Below are 16,083 nucleotides of genomic sequence, written 5' to 3'. Positions count from 1 at the left end.
ACACACACACACACACACACACACACACACACAAAACACACGCACGCACGCACACACAACACACGTGCGCGCGCGCGCGCGCATATTTATTTATTTAACTGAATAAAATATTGCATATTAAAATATTAATAAATTTAAAAAAAATTAAATCAATTTTTTAAATTACAGTTTATCAGAAAAGAAATCACAGCAAATAAAAAAGAAGTACGATGTTAATGTATGTAAAACCAGATTAGAAGTACCTATGTTGAAGAAATATCTACCCGCGTATCAAGCGCCAGGTTTAATAGAAGAGCTGAAAGAACACGATAGAATGAGATTAATTCAAGAACGAGAAGCTAGAAGATGGACGGCTTTGAGCGCTCTTCGAAGTACAAGGGATTCTCTCTCGAGTACAAAATCGAAGGAATGGATATATGGTACTTCTGTAATGTGCGATGCTCATGAAAGCGTTAGCAGATTAACTTCGGTAATAAAATTTAATTTAGCTCTTATTATCTATTATCTAAAAATTATTTAAGAATTCTCTTGAACTCTGTTGTATCTAGTAATATAGTATACTAATCCATGCTTGATTAATTTTTCTTCTAATTGAATCTTAATATATTTTGTTGCTATGTGATTGTTGGAAATGGAAAGTATTCTCAATGTGATTACGTAGTAACAACGTGATCGCTTAAGAATGAAAGGTTAAAGATATAGAATATCTCTCAGTTTCGATATGAATACATTCCAAGGTCTCCACAAGACTGACCGAGGGGAATACCCTTCCATATCAAGAAACGCAAACTTTCAAAGATGTGGTGCGAGAGTTTCGGAAGAAAGTGATGAAAGCCGACAAGCCTCCAATATCTTTATCTCAGCGCGCAGACAAATGTAAAGATCTGAAACAATTATTTCCTCCCAAAAATGACCATGTAGGAATTACGACGTCGAAGTTTGAGAAAGTAAAGTTTAAGGTAAATGAAACTTTATTCGCGAGAAATTTAACCGGGATTAGGATGGTAAAAGTGAATTTATGCGTAAATTGCAGTTAACCACGGAAAATTCAGTTGCATGTTGGCTTTCAGTATGGAAGCTAAAACAATTTAAAATTAATTTATGCTCTTCCGGAATTTAATGCATATAAATGCTTTATGTTTCAATAAAATACAATTAGTGTTATAATTAATGTTCGTATGCAGCCAAAGTGTGATAAATGCGAAAGAGAAGAAGAGTGTACTACAATATATGACGCAACTCAAAAATTTCAAAGTGAATCGTTTAGCGAGATGTCATCGATTTGCAGTTACTGCGAACATCGTCGATTTGATGTTTCGACTTCAGCTGATGAAATCACAGATAATAATGATATCTCATAAACGTGTTTTAGCATATAATAAAGAAGCTTTATAATTAGTGTGTTAGTGGTAGATATTATTTAAATGTTAAAGTAGCTTTGCCTGTGAAATTTTCTAAAATATGTAAATAATTGAAAGTCTAATTTCAAATTTTAGATATTGATAAGTTTAGCAAAATTCATAAGCTTAATTTATTTTAGAATAATATTAAATTGAAAAAATAATAATTACTTCTCTAATATCAAGTGTTTATGAAGTAGCGTTATGGAGTAACATATCAAATATTTAATAAGTTGATAATAATATTAAAAAATCGCGTTATTCGCATTTACGTATTGTATACAAGTGCAATTCATTTTATGTGAATGCATAACATGCTGTGCTGAAGTTTGAAAACAAGTACAATGACTACCAGAATCAAAAGCAAACAACAGATTTCTTATCGTTAGTGCTAAATGCTGTTACGACTAAACGATTAATTAATAAGCTCAATAAGTACGAATCAAAGTTGTACTGTTTGAAAATCCATTTACTATCGCGGAACCTTTGAAGATCGTATATTTTTCACAGGCAAATTGAGAACGCTCGTAAATCACGAGGATTCCGAAACTCGTGACCATCGGAAATGCGATCAACAAGCTACGTGAATAATGTATTGGTCGATTTCATGTGTGTACATACCATCGAAACAAAAAAGAAAGATAAAATGGAAATTGAAGTCCTTAGAAATGAATCGCTTCCTTTTTCCGTATTTTTGAATTGTATGTCTGATTATTGTCAGATTTATAAATGATTTTAACACTTAAAAATTTTGTTTTGAGAGATAACAATAGATGTGCTCTTTAAATTTATGTTAATTTTTTAACTATGTATACATATTATTAAGAATAATATTTTTATAGAATAATCAATTATGAGATTTCGAAACATAGTAAAAAATTCATATTAATAATTCCATAATAACAACATATCAATAATTTATCATTAAATAATCAAAATTAAAAGTTATTCAATACGTAGAAGTGCATTTCACTTGACGCTCGAAATTATTTTATCCTTGTTATATATCAAATGTTAAACAAGGATAAAAAATGTTCGTAATTGTCGTAAGAAAAGAAAAATAAAAGACGTACGAAAGTAACTTTCAACACTTTCTTTCATTACTGTGTCAATATGACGTGATACTTAACCAAGTAACTCAAATTTTCAAGTATGATTGTAGTTTTACGACAAAGAATGTAAGACATTTCTAAGAATTTTAAAAAAATAAAAAGAACAGTGAGTTATATATTTGTGTAACAAAGCTGAAGGAAACATGCGTCACGAGAAACGATAATGGGGGGTAAGAAGCTTACACGGGCAGAAACGATTAGGGTTAAAAATCGAAGCGAGAGGAAAAGCAGTAGATTCTCGACCGACAGAGGATTTAAAGACTCAAGAGATAGAGCACGGTATTTTCCGCACAAAAGATACTTTTGCACAGTGCAAATGTAGCTTACCTCTTTCGCGACGTAAAGACCATCGGTTTTCCCCGTTGAGGATCAATACGTCGGTCTTCGCCGATCAGCCGAAAGTAGGAAGGAGAGAAATTCTAGAAACTTTAACGTGGACAAAGAGAAGGGAGAGAATATCATGAAAGAACAAGAGCCGGAAAATAAGGCAGAAAATGATAACAGAATGCCGGAGGCGAATTGCGCGTGCACTTTGGAAACGTGCGGAGAGAAAAGGATCCAGCAAGAGATTTGCATGGATATATTGGCGAAAAAGAAGCTACTCGCGCGCGATGAAGGTATCAGTCCAACAAGGCTCAGTGAGATGATTAACAAAGAAATAAACGATTCCCTTAAACGGATCAATAATTCTATTAAAGATGCTATGAAAACTCTCGTGAAAAGTTCAATGGTACCTATAAGATGCAAGTATCCACAATATATCTTTAGAATTTTTCTCTAGATATTTCATATTTTTCGTAAAAATATAAAACTAAACAACATGAGATTAAACAGTGATATCAAACATATTTTTAGCTTTTTGTAATTTATTGCTCCTTGTAGAAAATAGTTTAATAACGAGATAAAATTTTGGAAAATAAACTTCTTCGAAACAGGAAGAGAAACAGTTGATTTTGCCCTGTTCAAAGGAACCTAAAGGAATATCCAATACAAGTCGATCCCACGCACTAGAAGAACGTTGCAAGGAATCACTCAACGTTTGCACCAATCGACAAACTACATGCCATGTTTCACGGCAGCGTGATAAATTATCCACACATGACAGTTCGTATCTGTGCAAAAAAATGCACGAGAACGCAATACCATTACCAGTACAAAATAAAGTTAACGGTGAAAGAAAGGGCAAAAAGCATTCGAAATCAGCGAATAATGTGAACACCGATAATCGCAGAATGACCGGGAATGTCAATATCTATATTTGCTCGGAGACTAATGACAGTAACCAGGTAAGTTTATCAAATAATACTTTTCACTCAATATAAAACGTAAAATTCAGATTTCAAAATACATTACATTATAACGGATTAATATTTTGTCTAAAAACACATTTAGGTATATTATGTTTACCATTATGAATACGTTATGTATAATTATAAATAATTTAAATGTTTATATTAATAAACCAATACAAATGATGATATTACCATGAAAAAAGTGAAAGCTAATAAATATTAATGCTGGAATTAATTATTTTGTCATTATGCTCATATAATTATCGTACTATGATTATTTCACTGATATATTATATAAACTAGAAATAATTATTAATTTATCTAATTATTAATATATAATATCTAATTATAACTGGTTGTGTTCGAAAAGGGAAGAAAAAAATCAAGATCTCCTTACGTGGATACAAGCTCTAATACAATTACCGAATTTAATTCGGGAAGCGCTAGCGCTAGCAGTGCGTCATCATGTAAGCTCATAAATAGCATAAAAGAGAAACAGAAGAAATTGCTAGTGCAGCAGTTGCCTAATTTTAGTCATGAGAAAAGTGACGATAACGTCGTTTGCGATAACGGAACATTACAACACAGGATCAGCAGGAAGGAATTGAGCGAATCTAACAGCAAGGAAGAAGCAGTCAAAGTCAATGACGAGAACATCCGATGCAAGGACGCTATCTCATCGACCAAAGATTACTACTGCAAAGATACGAATAACATAGATCTTGAACAGGACTCGTCGTACTTAACGGTTCCGTGTTCGAGTTTCAGCGCGTGTAACAATACTAAACATCCAGAGTCTTGGATGACCACGTATCCTTCAGAATCAAAAGCCAGGCTAGACGATAATAATGTCTTCCTGTCAAGAGCGATTTGTACCGATATGGAACAAAAGAATTATCGAAAAAATAACGATTGCAATAATAATGTTCACGGAAACGATAGCGAATGCACCATGTGTCATGCGGTCGATAGTAGCAGGTGGTTACCGAAATCGATCTACACGGAATGTGTGTTCGGCGAGGAACCTAGAGAGTATTTCGCAGACGGTTGTAAATATCGAAATAAAATATTCCAGGATTCATCAATAAATCGCAATGATATACGGAAGAAGCAAACAGGATGTAAACGCTTGCAACAATCTTTCGAAAGTTGCCAAAGGGAGATAATGGCTCGACGATGGTCCACGTGTAGTTGTATTGCGGAGGAGGATGAAGATTATTGCAAGAACGTTGACAAGAAAGAGCTTCCTCAAAACGTGTGCAATGCCGCAGAGAGTCTAGAAAAAATATCCATTTGTCAAACACCTAGAAAATTAGTCAAAAGTGTAACTGTATGCGAGACGTCATCTGGCGATGGGAAACGTTTTGAAAAATCACGAACGTGTAAAAAGAAAGAGCAATATTTGAAGGACACTAGCGTGTGTGAAACAAGATTTGGAAATTCAGTCGAACCTCCGAAAGTAACAAGAGTCTGCCAGGAATTCGTTACTGAAGAGCATCCGGAAGATATCACAGTTTGCAAGACAGCGTTTGGAGAACCGAATAGACTCCCGGAAGAAGCAATAGTTTATACGACGGAGCATTCTGACTCCAAAGATACTCCAAAGGAAACAATTTGTAAGGAGATTCTCGATTCAAACTTTGCCAACCAAGACGACGTTAACAGAGTATTCCTAAACGATGTAAAGGATAAACTTGTGGAAGAAAGTACAACTAGCTCGAACTTAAATAGTCCGGAAGAGAATGCTGGCAATAAAAGGATGGTAAAACCAAATAATAAGCATAATGTTGCCCTCAATAGTTTTACGGGACAACAATCTACTAATGTAGAGCAAGATAAACGAATAAACAAAATGATGAATGATGGATCGAAATATGTACCTCGTACTCCCATTGAATCAATTAAAGACTCTAAACCATTGTCAAAAAATGTTTATTCTACATTACCACGCGCGCAGTTTTATAATCGCTCGAATCTTGTATCTAATTCCAGTGTAAAGAAAACATCGAAATCTCATATTAATCAGCGAAGAATGCAATCGCTTAATCGATCAATGAGGAATCACTTTCAACAATCGAATAATCCTACGCAAAATTTGATATCAAATAAAAATAATCAACAGAAAGAAAAAACATTAGAAAACTCGCAAGAAAAAGAAGAGAGGCAAGATATTTCAAAAGAAATGAAAACGGTTGAGGACAAACAGAGAGAGTCACGTTTACGTTTATTAAAAAAATTGATCGATGTAATTAAACGTGGTAAGACATTTATTACAGACAGAATAGAAACAGGAAAAATTGAAGCAAAGGAAACAATTGCTAATGGTGAAAGAGATGTTGAACAATCAGAAATTGCTTCAGAAATTGAGAATAAACTCAATGGTATAAAAAACCAGCAAAAGATTATTAAAAAAGTGACTATATCAATGAAACCACTACAAACAGAGATTACAGATAAAGGTATATTATAAATTAATTCATCTTATTAATTACCTTAATCTTTAAATAGGAGGGTTTATTTTTTAAACCTTACAACTTTTCTTGAGATAAGATTTGTTATAATTTATTTTTTTTTTCATTGTACATCTTGCTTTAAAATATGACACTATTTTAGTGTCATTATAATAGTTTTCTTGTAAAGATTAATTATATAAGCTTTCAGAATTATTTCCATAAATTTTCTGCAATATTTATTTAAATTGAAATATAAGTGTTACATAATAATATAATATAGCATTTGTTTAATAAATGGATAAAAATTATTGTTAACCAATTTGATGCGGTATTACGTTAATTGTATATATATTCGTAGAAATTATTAGAAAAAATTTTGTGAGACCAAAACCGATCACGCTAGTAATTAATTTTATAATTTTTGAAAAAGAAAAGAAGATGGATATTGAAAGGACAGACCAGACAATGCCTAAATTATTACGTGTCATCGCGGCGAAGAGATCACGTGTTCTGCCAATTGTAGTGACAACTGATTCTAAACCCCAACAGTTTGAAGTATTATCTGTTCCTGCTAAAAAAATTACAACTCATATCGACCAAAAGAAACTCTCAGAAAAAAAAGTAACTTTGCAGGAACATAGTCCTGTGGAAGTTACGAAAGAAATAAAAGCAGATATTGTAATTACGCCTGAAATGAATGTTGCCGCAGTCGAAGATGCTCTAAAAGATGTTGCTGATGAAAATAGAGTTTCCCAAGATATTCTGAATGATACAACAAGAACTTATGTCGCTTGCCCGCAGAAAAAACCAGAAGGAAAATTACAAAAACTTATTCTTTGTAAATGCGGTCTACCTTCTGATTCGAATGGTTGTTTGTGCTCGATTGCCAAGTATATGAAAGACCGTGTGCCTTGTCCGCAGAAGAAGTTGGAAGAGGAACCGCAAAAATCTGCCCTTTGTACGCGCGAATTACTTTCTAATTCGAATAATTATTTATATTCCATTGTCAAATGCACAAAGTGCAATAATATTATTGATAATTGTCCTTGCAAAGACAATAGATTTGAACAAAACAAAATTTACTGTCCATATTGTCGTTTATCAACTATGCAATGTATCTGTATATTAAATCTAAAGAATTGCTTGAAGACTGATAAACCAAAATTTCATGATACATCACCTTCAAAGATCAGCTCTCAAATCTGCACAAATTATTGTATAAAAAAGCGGAAAGAACGCAAGTGCAGAAAGACAACGACTTGTTGTCATTCTTGCGAAGAATGTAAATGTAGATGGTGTGCAACGCGCGGCGATTTTTCAAGAATTATTGATAAATGCAAGTAAGAGATGTAATAAAATGATATGTATGATTTTAGATAAATACGTTCATTAAATATAAATTAGTGAATATTTATTAATTAGATATTTCGATATACTTTTTAATTATAATTTCGAGACAAAAAAATAATACTCAGATATATATATATTTTTATAAATCTTTCGGTCATGATTTCTCGAAATATTTGACAGGTGTGCGTCACAAGAAAGGTGCAGTAACTGTGATCAATTAAGAAATCAATGTCACTGTGCTACATTGACTTTAGTAAAGTGCCATAAGAACAAAAAAACCGGTAATCGCAAGAGGACAATGATTTGTCTATACTGTGATAACCCTCGAGACAAATGCACATGCAGAGCACCAATCGGAAAGTGCTTGTATTGCGGATTGCCATCAGATGTTTGCAACTGTCAAGGTGACAAGGGTCACGTTTGGATTGCTAAAAGACCGAATGAGAATCGAACGATTTGCGTCACCAGTTGGAAACCGAAGAGGGAAATCAGACAATATTTCGAAAGAAACTATGAAGATTTCGAGCCGTATTTCACTGAGGAACATCAGTGCTGCAAAAAGCCAAAGCGACAACTTCCTGAGGAACTACCTTATCAACGGCTAAATGTTTTCTCGGAAGTAATAAATGAACTGCAACAGAAAATGTGCGAGTCCGTATGCTGCGCACGATGCTGGAGAAATCCTTGTTGTTGTGGATTGCCGGTCGATCAAGATAAGAGAAAGGAAGAAAGGAAAGCCGAAAATCGTCTCAAGTATATAAAAGAATCTTTTGTCTGACAAGACTTTTTTTTCATTTATTTACATAAAAACGTGCCAGAGAAGTATTAAAAATAAAATTTTGTATTGAATCTCTTATGTAAATTTTATGCTACATGAATACCCAGACGGTATCCACTATAATTCATGCTATTAGATTTAAATGGTTCTTTATTATTTCTTATCTTTCAAGACTGTCTTCAAGCTATTATTCTAATAATTAGACTTATTCTAGTAGTAATTTGATTAACGGTCTTAACGTTCTAAATAATTCCCCTATATTCTCTTTCTTCTATTGAGTGAGTCAAAAGTATCAAATTGATAAAATATTTAAAAATAGGTTAATGCTTACAAACTTAAACTTTTTAAACAAATATTTAAAAGTAAATTAATGATTTTTTTACGTAAAATTTTCCAAATAATACATATTCAGAGCTGTTTGGTGATGTTTAAATGAAAACCAAATTAAAATTTTGAGTAGCACATTTAAATATATACTTGCATTGATATAAAAGTGATAGATCTCGACATAAGCAAGTTATTCTAGTATAAACATCCTAACAAGTACTAAATAATTGTTTAAAACTTTTCTGCAGTTAACTTATTTATTATATTAAACTTTTCCGTTGAAATTATTCTTGTATCTACCGTTGTTTAGTTATGCCAAAATAGAAAGGTCATCTGACAGCAAGTCATCAAATAATTATCAGTATAATCGGAATTCTAGAAACGAACGTAAAAGCACTGAAAAATTGATACCGATTCGACATATTGGTTGCGTTTGTAAATTAACACCGTGCAGATACAAGAAAGACAGATCCAATTGTAAGAGACCGCTGGCAAAATGTTATTACTGCAAGAGTTTGCCTTGCACGTAAGTAAAACAAATTACATTTAGGATTTTAATTGCAAACTTTTTTTTACATGACATTGTCAGTATCTAATTTATATCGATATCGTTTGATAGAGATTTTGTAAATAAGCGAATGGTACTATTAGCGGTACGCTTTGTAGCTTTGTTTCATCAGGGCCTCTATTCTTGAAAAGAAATTTAGGAAAATAGGGAAACGGTACGCTTATTGCCATAGTATTTTACAAGTATTTTTCATATATATTTCTTTTCAAGAATAGGAGCCCAAATGAGGCCTAATGAGGCTCGTATATGTACTTATTGTTGCTTTCTTTGTTGCATTCTTTGTTGCAGTTGCATTACTGTAAAATAACCGTGCAGGTACTTATTCGATGATTCACTGAATGAAAGCAAAGACAAAAAGAATTTTACCAATTCAAGAAAATAAATGATGTTTAATTACGTAATACTTGCAATCAATGATGAACCAAATAACAAGTAAATATAACAGCGATATATAGTTATTGCATAAAATTCACGTATTTAAAAGACAAAAGAATAATAAAAATATTTTAGTTGTTAATATTTTTATGTCAATATAATATATATTATTTAGGATATTTCTAGTTTTATCTTCATTAATTATTCTCGACCTAATTTTTATATTTTATTAAATATTTTATGAAATAAATAACATGTCATAAATAAATTATTCATACGCATGCTCGATTTTATATAACTAATAAAACGGAAAATTTGCTAATATTATTCGCGACTTTCCCAAAAAATAACTCTCTTGTCAATTTTATAACATTAACAATTCTGGATTAATAAATCCTGGATTAACTCATAAATATAATTTCCGGCGTATGTAACAAATATTTTTTTTATGTGCTCTAAAACAAAGATCAATAATCTATGTCATAATACGAAATTATTTTTATAATTTAAACGAATTATATGCACAATATTTCAACGAATAAATTGGTCATAATTATACGTATATTATGAATACAATCTATATTTATGCTGCTAAAATAATTAGAATATTTTCATGATTTCTAATTTTGTAATGTTCTTAAATAATACAGATTGTTAACTAAAACTAGTAATATTTCATCGAGTCATAAGAGAGATAAGAGAACTTAGCTACATATATATTATATATATATTTTGTACACATACTTTGTATATTGAAAAGATTGTAAATAGCCTCGAAACTCGAGAAAACAAATTAGCGCAATCTTAATAATTATCACGTGACGCGATAACGATTGATGAATACCGAAATTTGAGTAATAACGTATTTAGAACACATTTTTCTGATATTTTATAACTCGAGCCATCTAAAATATTCGATAAATACGTATACTTATTTATAATATTTCTTTTTTAGATTGTTTACAATGACATTATTACTCATATAATATCCTGAGTGGTCCTTAGCCCTATATTAGATTGTTTAATTTATATAATACTTCTCTTTATTTTTTTCTCTTTTAAGACATACAGGATGTCCCAAAATTTGAGAGTAATATTATCGCAGCGTGAAACTTGGTGAAAAATTAAATAATAAAAATAAAAAAGCTACTTTTTTCGTAAAATAGTCTTTTAAATATAAACGTTTAAAATTTGATTAATCATAAATGTTGTTTAAAAAATCATCTGTTTGTATGATAATGTGCGTACGGAAGCAAATATTTTGTTTAGTCTAATATCACTGCATGCACTTTACATGGATAGATGATTTTTTAACCATTATGATTAGCCAAATTTTAAACTTAAAAAACTACTTTGTGGAAAAAATGATTTACACTTTTATTATTTAATTTTTTATGAAGTTTTATATTATAATAACATTACCTTTGATACATTTTGTATATCTTTAATTTAAAAAAAAATTATGAACAATAAACAAATTTTGTTAACTTAAAATTTGATATCTATATATTATTAATTTACATAAATAAAACTATGGTTCTTTTACAATACAAAAAATGTTGAAAAATGTATAAAACATAAATAATATCAATTGCGATTAATTCCGCATTATAAGGCAAGAATAAATTTTTATTACTAGCTACATTTATTAGTTGAATTGTGTATTTAGTTTTAATTTTTAACGTATTTAATTTTATTATACTGAAGAGAGTCAAATCTTGACCGAAACGTCTACTTATTGTTATGAAATTGTTTTTAAATAATATATAACTTATTTACATCCTGAGTTGTGGCTGTATGCTCTTTATTATTTAATCTTTGTAAATTTCTTAGCCACTTTCTAACAATTTAAAACATAAATGATAGTTTTGAAATATTTTATATTGTTTTAAAGTGAAAGGTGTATATATGTATAATATACGCAAGTTATTTCTTTCTTTTCTTTTCCATAATATGGATTTCCTGCCTATTAAGGTAAATCACAGTACTATGAATGTAGATATAATTATACAAACAAAATAGACAAATCAGGTATCAAGATATAAAAGCTCTTTTTATATGCAGGGTGTTCCTTAAATTGGTTGTTACGATTTGAGATATTTCCAACGAGTTGATGATAAAATATTTCTAACAAAAGTTTGTTGGCTTTTAGAAAAGAATTCATTGCAAGAAAAATTTCGAAATTGTTCATTTTTTTTTACAAAAAATTAAAGTTAAATTATATTTTTTCAAATAGAAACAGAAATTTTTTTCCATATTCTTACATACATAAAAATCTTACGATTTTATTCACAAATACTACAAATAATATAATCCACAAATACTCTATCTGTTGACATCAAAAGCATTGAAACAAACATGACTATATATATAGGCAACATATATTATAATATATAAAAACATATATAGAAATAGTAGTTATCGAATTGCATCGTCAAAATTCGTAAAAAAGAATAGAAACGTAAAGTAGCAACCGATTCCAGTAACATCCTGTAAATTCTGTATTATTTGGGAAATAAAGCTTTCAACCATAATAGGATAGCCATAAAAATAGAAAATCGTGATAAATGTTTTATCCGCGTTTCCTTTTTCACGAATTGTAGAAACCGTACTAAATTCAGCTCTATTCTTTTTATTGACAAAGGTCGAAAAGTAGCCCGTAGAGTAAAATTCACAAAATGACAAAGGCTGAAAAATAGCCTGCAGAAGAAAGAAGTTCACAAAATGTTGTTAATCGGACGATCAGCTCCAGGCCCCCCTACTCCAGCAGTGGGCACCTTATACCGCATATAAGATGCTGTACTCGCGTTGTACTAGACCGGTACCAGCTGTAGGCGAGCAAAGACAGTGAGGTAGTACGGATTAGTACGTTCACGCAGTTAGCGCTCAGCGTACAGAGACTAAAGACGATCCGTGTAAATCTCTTATTTTCCCTTCGCTTTCGAAATCGCGCTGTATCCTACGAGTCAGAGTCAGTTGACGGAACGAGTCAAGGCTCCCGTTTTAACGTTCACGGTTTTCCGGGGCTGGAGAATTTCTTTGTAGTGCAATCGCCGCGTACCTTCTTGTGCCTGTGGGAAAGTGGAGAGAAACTTTTGCCGATTGAATAGAATTATTGAAGTGCCGAGATACAGCGGCTGAAAAATGGAGATCTGCAACCGAAAGGACCGACTATGCGATACGCCATGTAAAAAAGCGTCGCGCCTCGTTGACAACGGGGAGAAACTCCGGCGGGAGAAAGTTTCCACCCTGCGGGAACTTATAGATGCGCTGTACGAGGCCTACAACACGGATAATGTGAATATCGATTACGTTCAGGACCTGATGATGAGCTATAAGAGCAATCCCGCGGAATGGAAGAAATTTGCCAAGTTTGACAGATACAGGTATTTGATATTTATTTATTTACATACGAATTTTACTCAACCTTTCACAAAATAAATATTTTTTTCAATATTTATTAAACGAAGTATCTTTTAAGATCGTAATATGAATACACAACAAATGGGAGATAAAAATCCTGTACGGTTAAATTCGATTTTTAATACTAAATAATTCGGTAATAAAACTTATATATTTATGTACAATCCTGCAAATTGCGCACCGAATTTAATTATTATAATTATTATTAAAATTATTTATAGATTTTAAGATGCTTATTAATATCAGATTATTCAGATTTTTCTAAGATGTCTATGAGCATTAATATTATCAAATTGTTTGTCAATTTAATTTGTGATATTTACTTTAGTTTCTGTTAGGATTGCGTTTCAAGACTGAAAATTAAATTATAATTTTTAAGATTGAATATGCAGTATTATATAAATTCATACTGAGCATAATTCATATTTAAGCATTAAAGATCTAATTTAACCGTTAACGTTTAGGCCTTTATTTATTTATTGTGTGTCTTTTAAATTTTTTAGTATATAAATTAATTCTTGTAATGTAAGATGCAATATCATTACAATAAGATTATCGTTTTAATTTTATGTATGATTATCAAATATACATAAATTATAACGATAAGAATAGAATTAAATCTACATAACAAATAGTTGAAAAATGTACGATAGTAATATAATCATCTGTGATAAATATTGAAAAATATTTCCGGCACGATAAAAAAATCTCAACAATTAATCGCGGAAATTAAAAATTCTTAAATAATGTTCGGTATGCTATGTTATGTATTTTATTCCAAAAATAAAATTATATCGCTTTCAATCTGACAATTGGTAAGATTTACATGCCTGATTCACGATTCCACAGAATATATATTTGATGTAATTGCACAACTTGTTAAAACATGATGAGAATTGTGGCGTGCATGCGGAAATGTTTTCATTAACTATCAGCTAATTACACATCGATAATTACAGCACTATTGCAAATAAAATTACTGCATAACGGTAATGATCAATTAGGGACATTCCGGAGAAATACGTCGTACTTGATAACTAAAAGATGAGCATAATAAATATTTTTGTTACTTAATATATTTGAAGTGTGTAAATAGAACGTATATAACAACGCAATGCAAAATTGTGAAATAAAATTAATCGGGCGAAGTTCAGAATGGGGTTATCGGTCGTATATTCTACGCTTGTTCTATCTCTCTCTAATGCTCCCACGTCAAAATATGTAAAGAAAAATTTGGTAACCTTGTTCTGAAATGACCCATAACACCATTTGTATTTGTGGTAGGAATAGATGATTGCCATTTAATCATTGTCAGACAAAAAAAACATCAGATATTAGCAGAATTGTGTCATCGCTTCATTTTTTCCGATCATCAATCTCATGACTACCGTAAATAATAAATAACTAATATACGCAACGAAATATATATAGTCTTCAAAAAAGAATCATCGCGTGTTTACGAAGAGAGTGTGGCAAAAATATAAAAAGAAATGTTGAATTGATGTCAGGAAATATTTGAGGAAACAGAAAACTTTTAAGGCAAACGAGATACTTCGTGCCAGATTAAAATTATTTGCATTTAACTAATTAACAATTTTATTAGTTATCTTATAAAGTTAAGAATGCACGGAAAATAAATTTCGGGTCAAAAGGAAAATTTTCTTGTTCTCCGCAGCTTTATTTATCAGGATGCGTATTATATTATACGCATCCTGTATAATTACGATAATTGGATTAGCTTATTTATTATTACACGCGATCTGAACATATCTTCTCGTTCGATAAGGGAGAGAGAGAGAGAATGTTTAGACACTACCGACAATGCTATCTCTGTGAATGTGTTGCAACGAACTGGACGATACAACTCATATTTTCATATTCAGAGCGCAGATAAGCGTTTTACTTAGCACAGAGATTACTGTATGTAACACTCGAAGTAATTTTAAGCATCCGAGAAACACATTTCTTGCTGATGTTCAAGAATTTTTGTTTTTCCTCAAATGGTTCTTAAGTTTTTTTCTTCTTTCTTTCATCATATATTATGTTATCGAGTGCTGTCGGAAATATGACAATTAGTTTAACATCTTGCTAATTATCGAAGACGTTGCATAGCTCTTGATTAGGCAAGCGACCGTAAAAAGGAACGAAAATAAATTTACGAGTATAAAATTCGCGAGATAACGAGCGCATTGGACGCAGGTGGAATTACTGTGTGCAGTAGCTGGAGATCCACGTGACTCGGGAAAGTACGGAAACTACGGGCACGTTTACCGGTTTTGCTGTCAACACAAAGTAGAACGTAATGCTGTGTGGCAGGCAAATATTCCTTCTACTTCGAGATCGTTCTTACGAAAGGTCACTAGAAGGATAAACATTTTGGCGTCATGTTTCAATTCAACGGATTATCATATTGTTCAACGCTTTCAGCGTCAATCGGTAGGCGAATGTGCTATGTGATTACAGAAATTGTTGACAATACAAAAAATCGTATCAACAAATTAATGATAAATTTAAATACACCGGGAAGAAATATTTTTTCTGTAAAAATGAGAAATGAAATGTTTTTAAAATCTAGAAATTTTTATTTTTGAGACAAACGTAGAATCCATCAATATTTAGATTTTTTTAGATTTTTGCGCGCTTTAGATTTTTTGAATGCTTTTATTCGCATGGTTTTATTCGATGAAGGATACTTGTACCTGCGAGCGTACAAAATATTCGTTTATATCACTGTTCCAAATTAATACTCAGATATATTTAAATTGATGGATTTGAAGATATCTTGACACTTTGTATGAGATGATATTCTTTAATTAAGACGTTTACAAAATTAATAGTTAATATCGAATAAAATGAAAATAACGTAATTCTCTCTCTTGATTATATTAAAACTTATATTTTCCTTAAACGGATATTAAATCTTGTTACTTAAAGATATTATTTAGTATCGGAAATTAGAACAGCAATAAATAAATATCCGGAGGCGATCGACTGGTGAACGTTAT

General features: G+C 31.2%; 3 protein-coding genes across 3 annotated transcripts in view; all 3 read left to right on the top strand.

Annotated features, from left to right (window-relative positions):
* Positions 1–6,274, top strand: part of LOC108746157 — a 17,031-nt gene extending 10,757 nt beyond the window's left edge. The window contains exons 19-23 of the mRNA XM_018482742.1: positions 169–469; positions 738–959; positions 2,880–3,242; positions 3,448–3,798; positions 4,175–6,274. Coding sequence (XP_018338244.1) covers positions 169–469; positions 738–959; positions 2,880–3,242; positions 3,448–3,798; positions 4,175–6,274 — 3,337 coding nt within the window. The remainder of the gene's footprint in view (positions 1–168; positions 470–737; positions 960–2,879; positions 3,243–3,447; positions 3,799–4,174) is intronic.
* LOC108746156 lies at positions 6,190–9,763 on the top strand. Its single transcript, XM_018482741.1, has 5 exons — positions 6,190–6,263; positions 6,693–7,597; positions 7,788–8,360; positions 9,023–9,238; positions 9,569–9,763. Exons 2-5 carry the CDS (start codon positions 6,696–6,698, stop codon positions 9,585–9,587), a joined length of 1,710 nt encoding a protein of 569 aa, XP_018338243.1. The 5' UTR covers positions 6,190–6,263; positions 6,693–6,695; the 3' UTR covers positions 9,588–9,763.
* A 2,717-nt stretch (positions 9,764–12,480) lies between these two features.
* LOC108746183 (cysteine dioxygenase type 1) overlaps positions 12,481–16,083 on the top strand; it is a 7,228-nt gene continuing 3,625 nt past the window's right edge. Inside the window, exon 1 of the mRNA XM_018482790.1 lies at positions 12,481–13,041. Within this exon, the coding sequence (XP_018338292.1) occupies positions 12,800–13,041 (242 nt within the window). The 5' untranslated portion in view covers positions 12,481–12,799. The remainder of the gene's footprint in view (positions 13,042–16,083) is intronic.

This window comes from Trachymyrmex septentrionalis, unplaced genomic scaffold (assembly GCF_001594115.1).
Source record: "Trachymyrmex septentrionalis isolate Tsep2-gDNA-1 unplaced genomic scaffold, Tsep1.0 scaffold16, whole genome shotgun sequence".
Lineage (NCBI taxonomy): Eukaryota > Metazoa > Arthropoda > Insecta > Hymenoptera > Formicidae > Trachymyrmex > Trachymyrmex septentrionalis.
This window is presented reverse-complemented; position numbering and strand designations above follow the sequence as displayed.

Coding starts and splice junctions, on each gene's coding strand:
- LOC108746156 (XM_018482741.1), top strand. CDS start 6,696: ATGGATATTGAAAGGACAGACCAGACAATGCCTAAATTATTACGTGTC. Junction 7,598..7,787: donor AGAATTATTGATAAATGCAA/GTAAGAGATGTA, acceptor AATATTTGACAG/GTGTGCGTCACAAGAAAGGT. Junction 8,361..9,022: donor AAAGCCGAAAATCGTCTCAA/GTATATAAAAGA, acceptor ACCGTTGTTTAG/TTATGCCAAAATAGAAAGGT.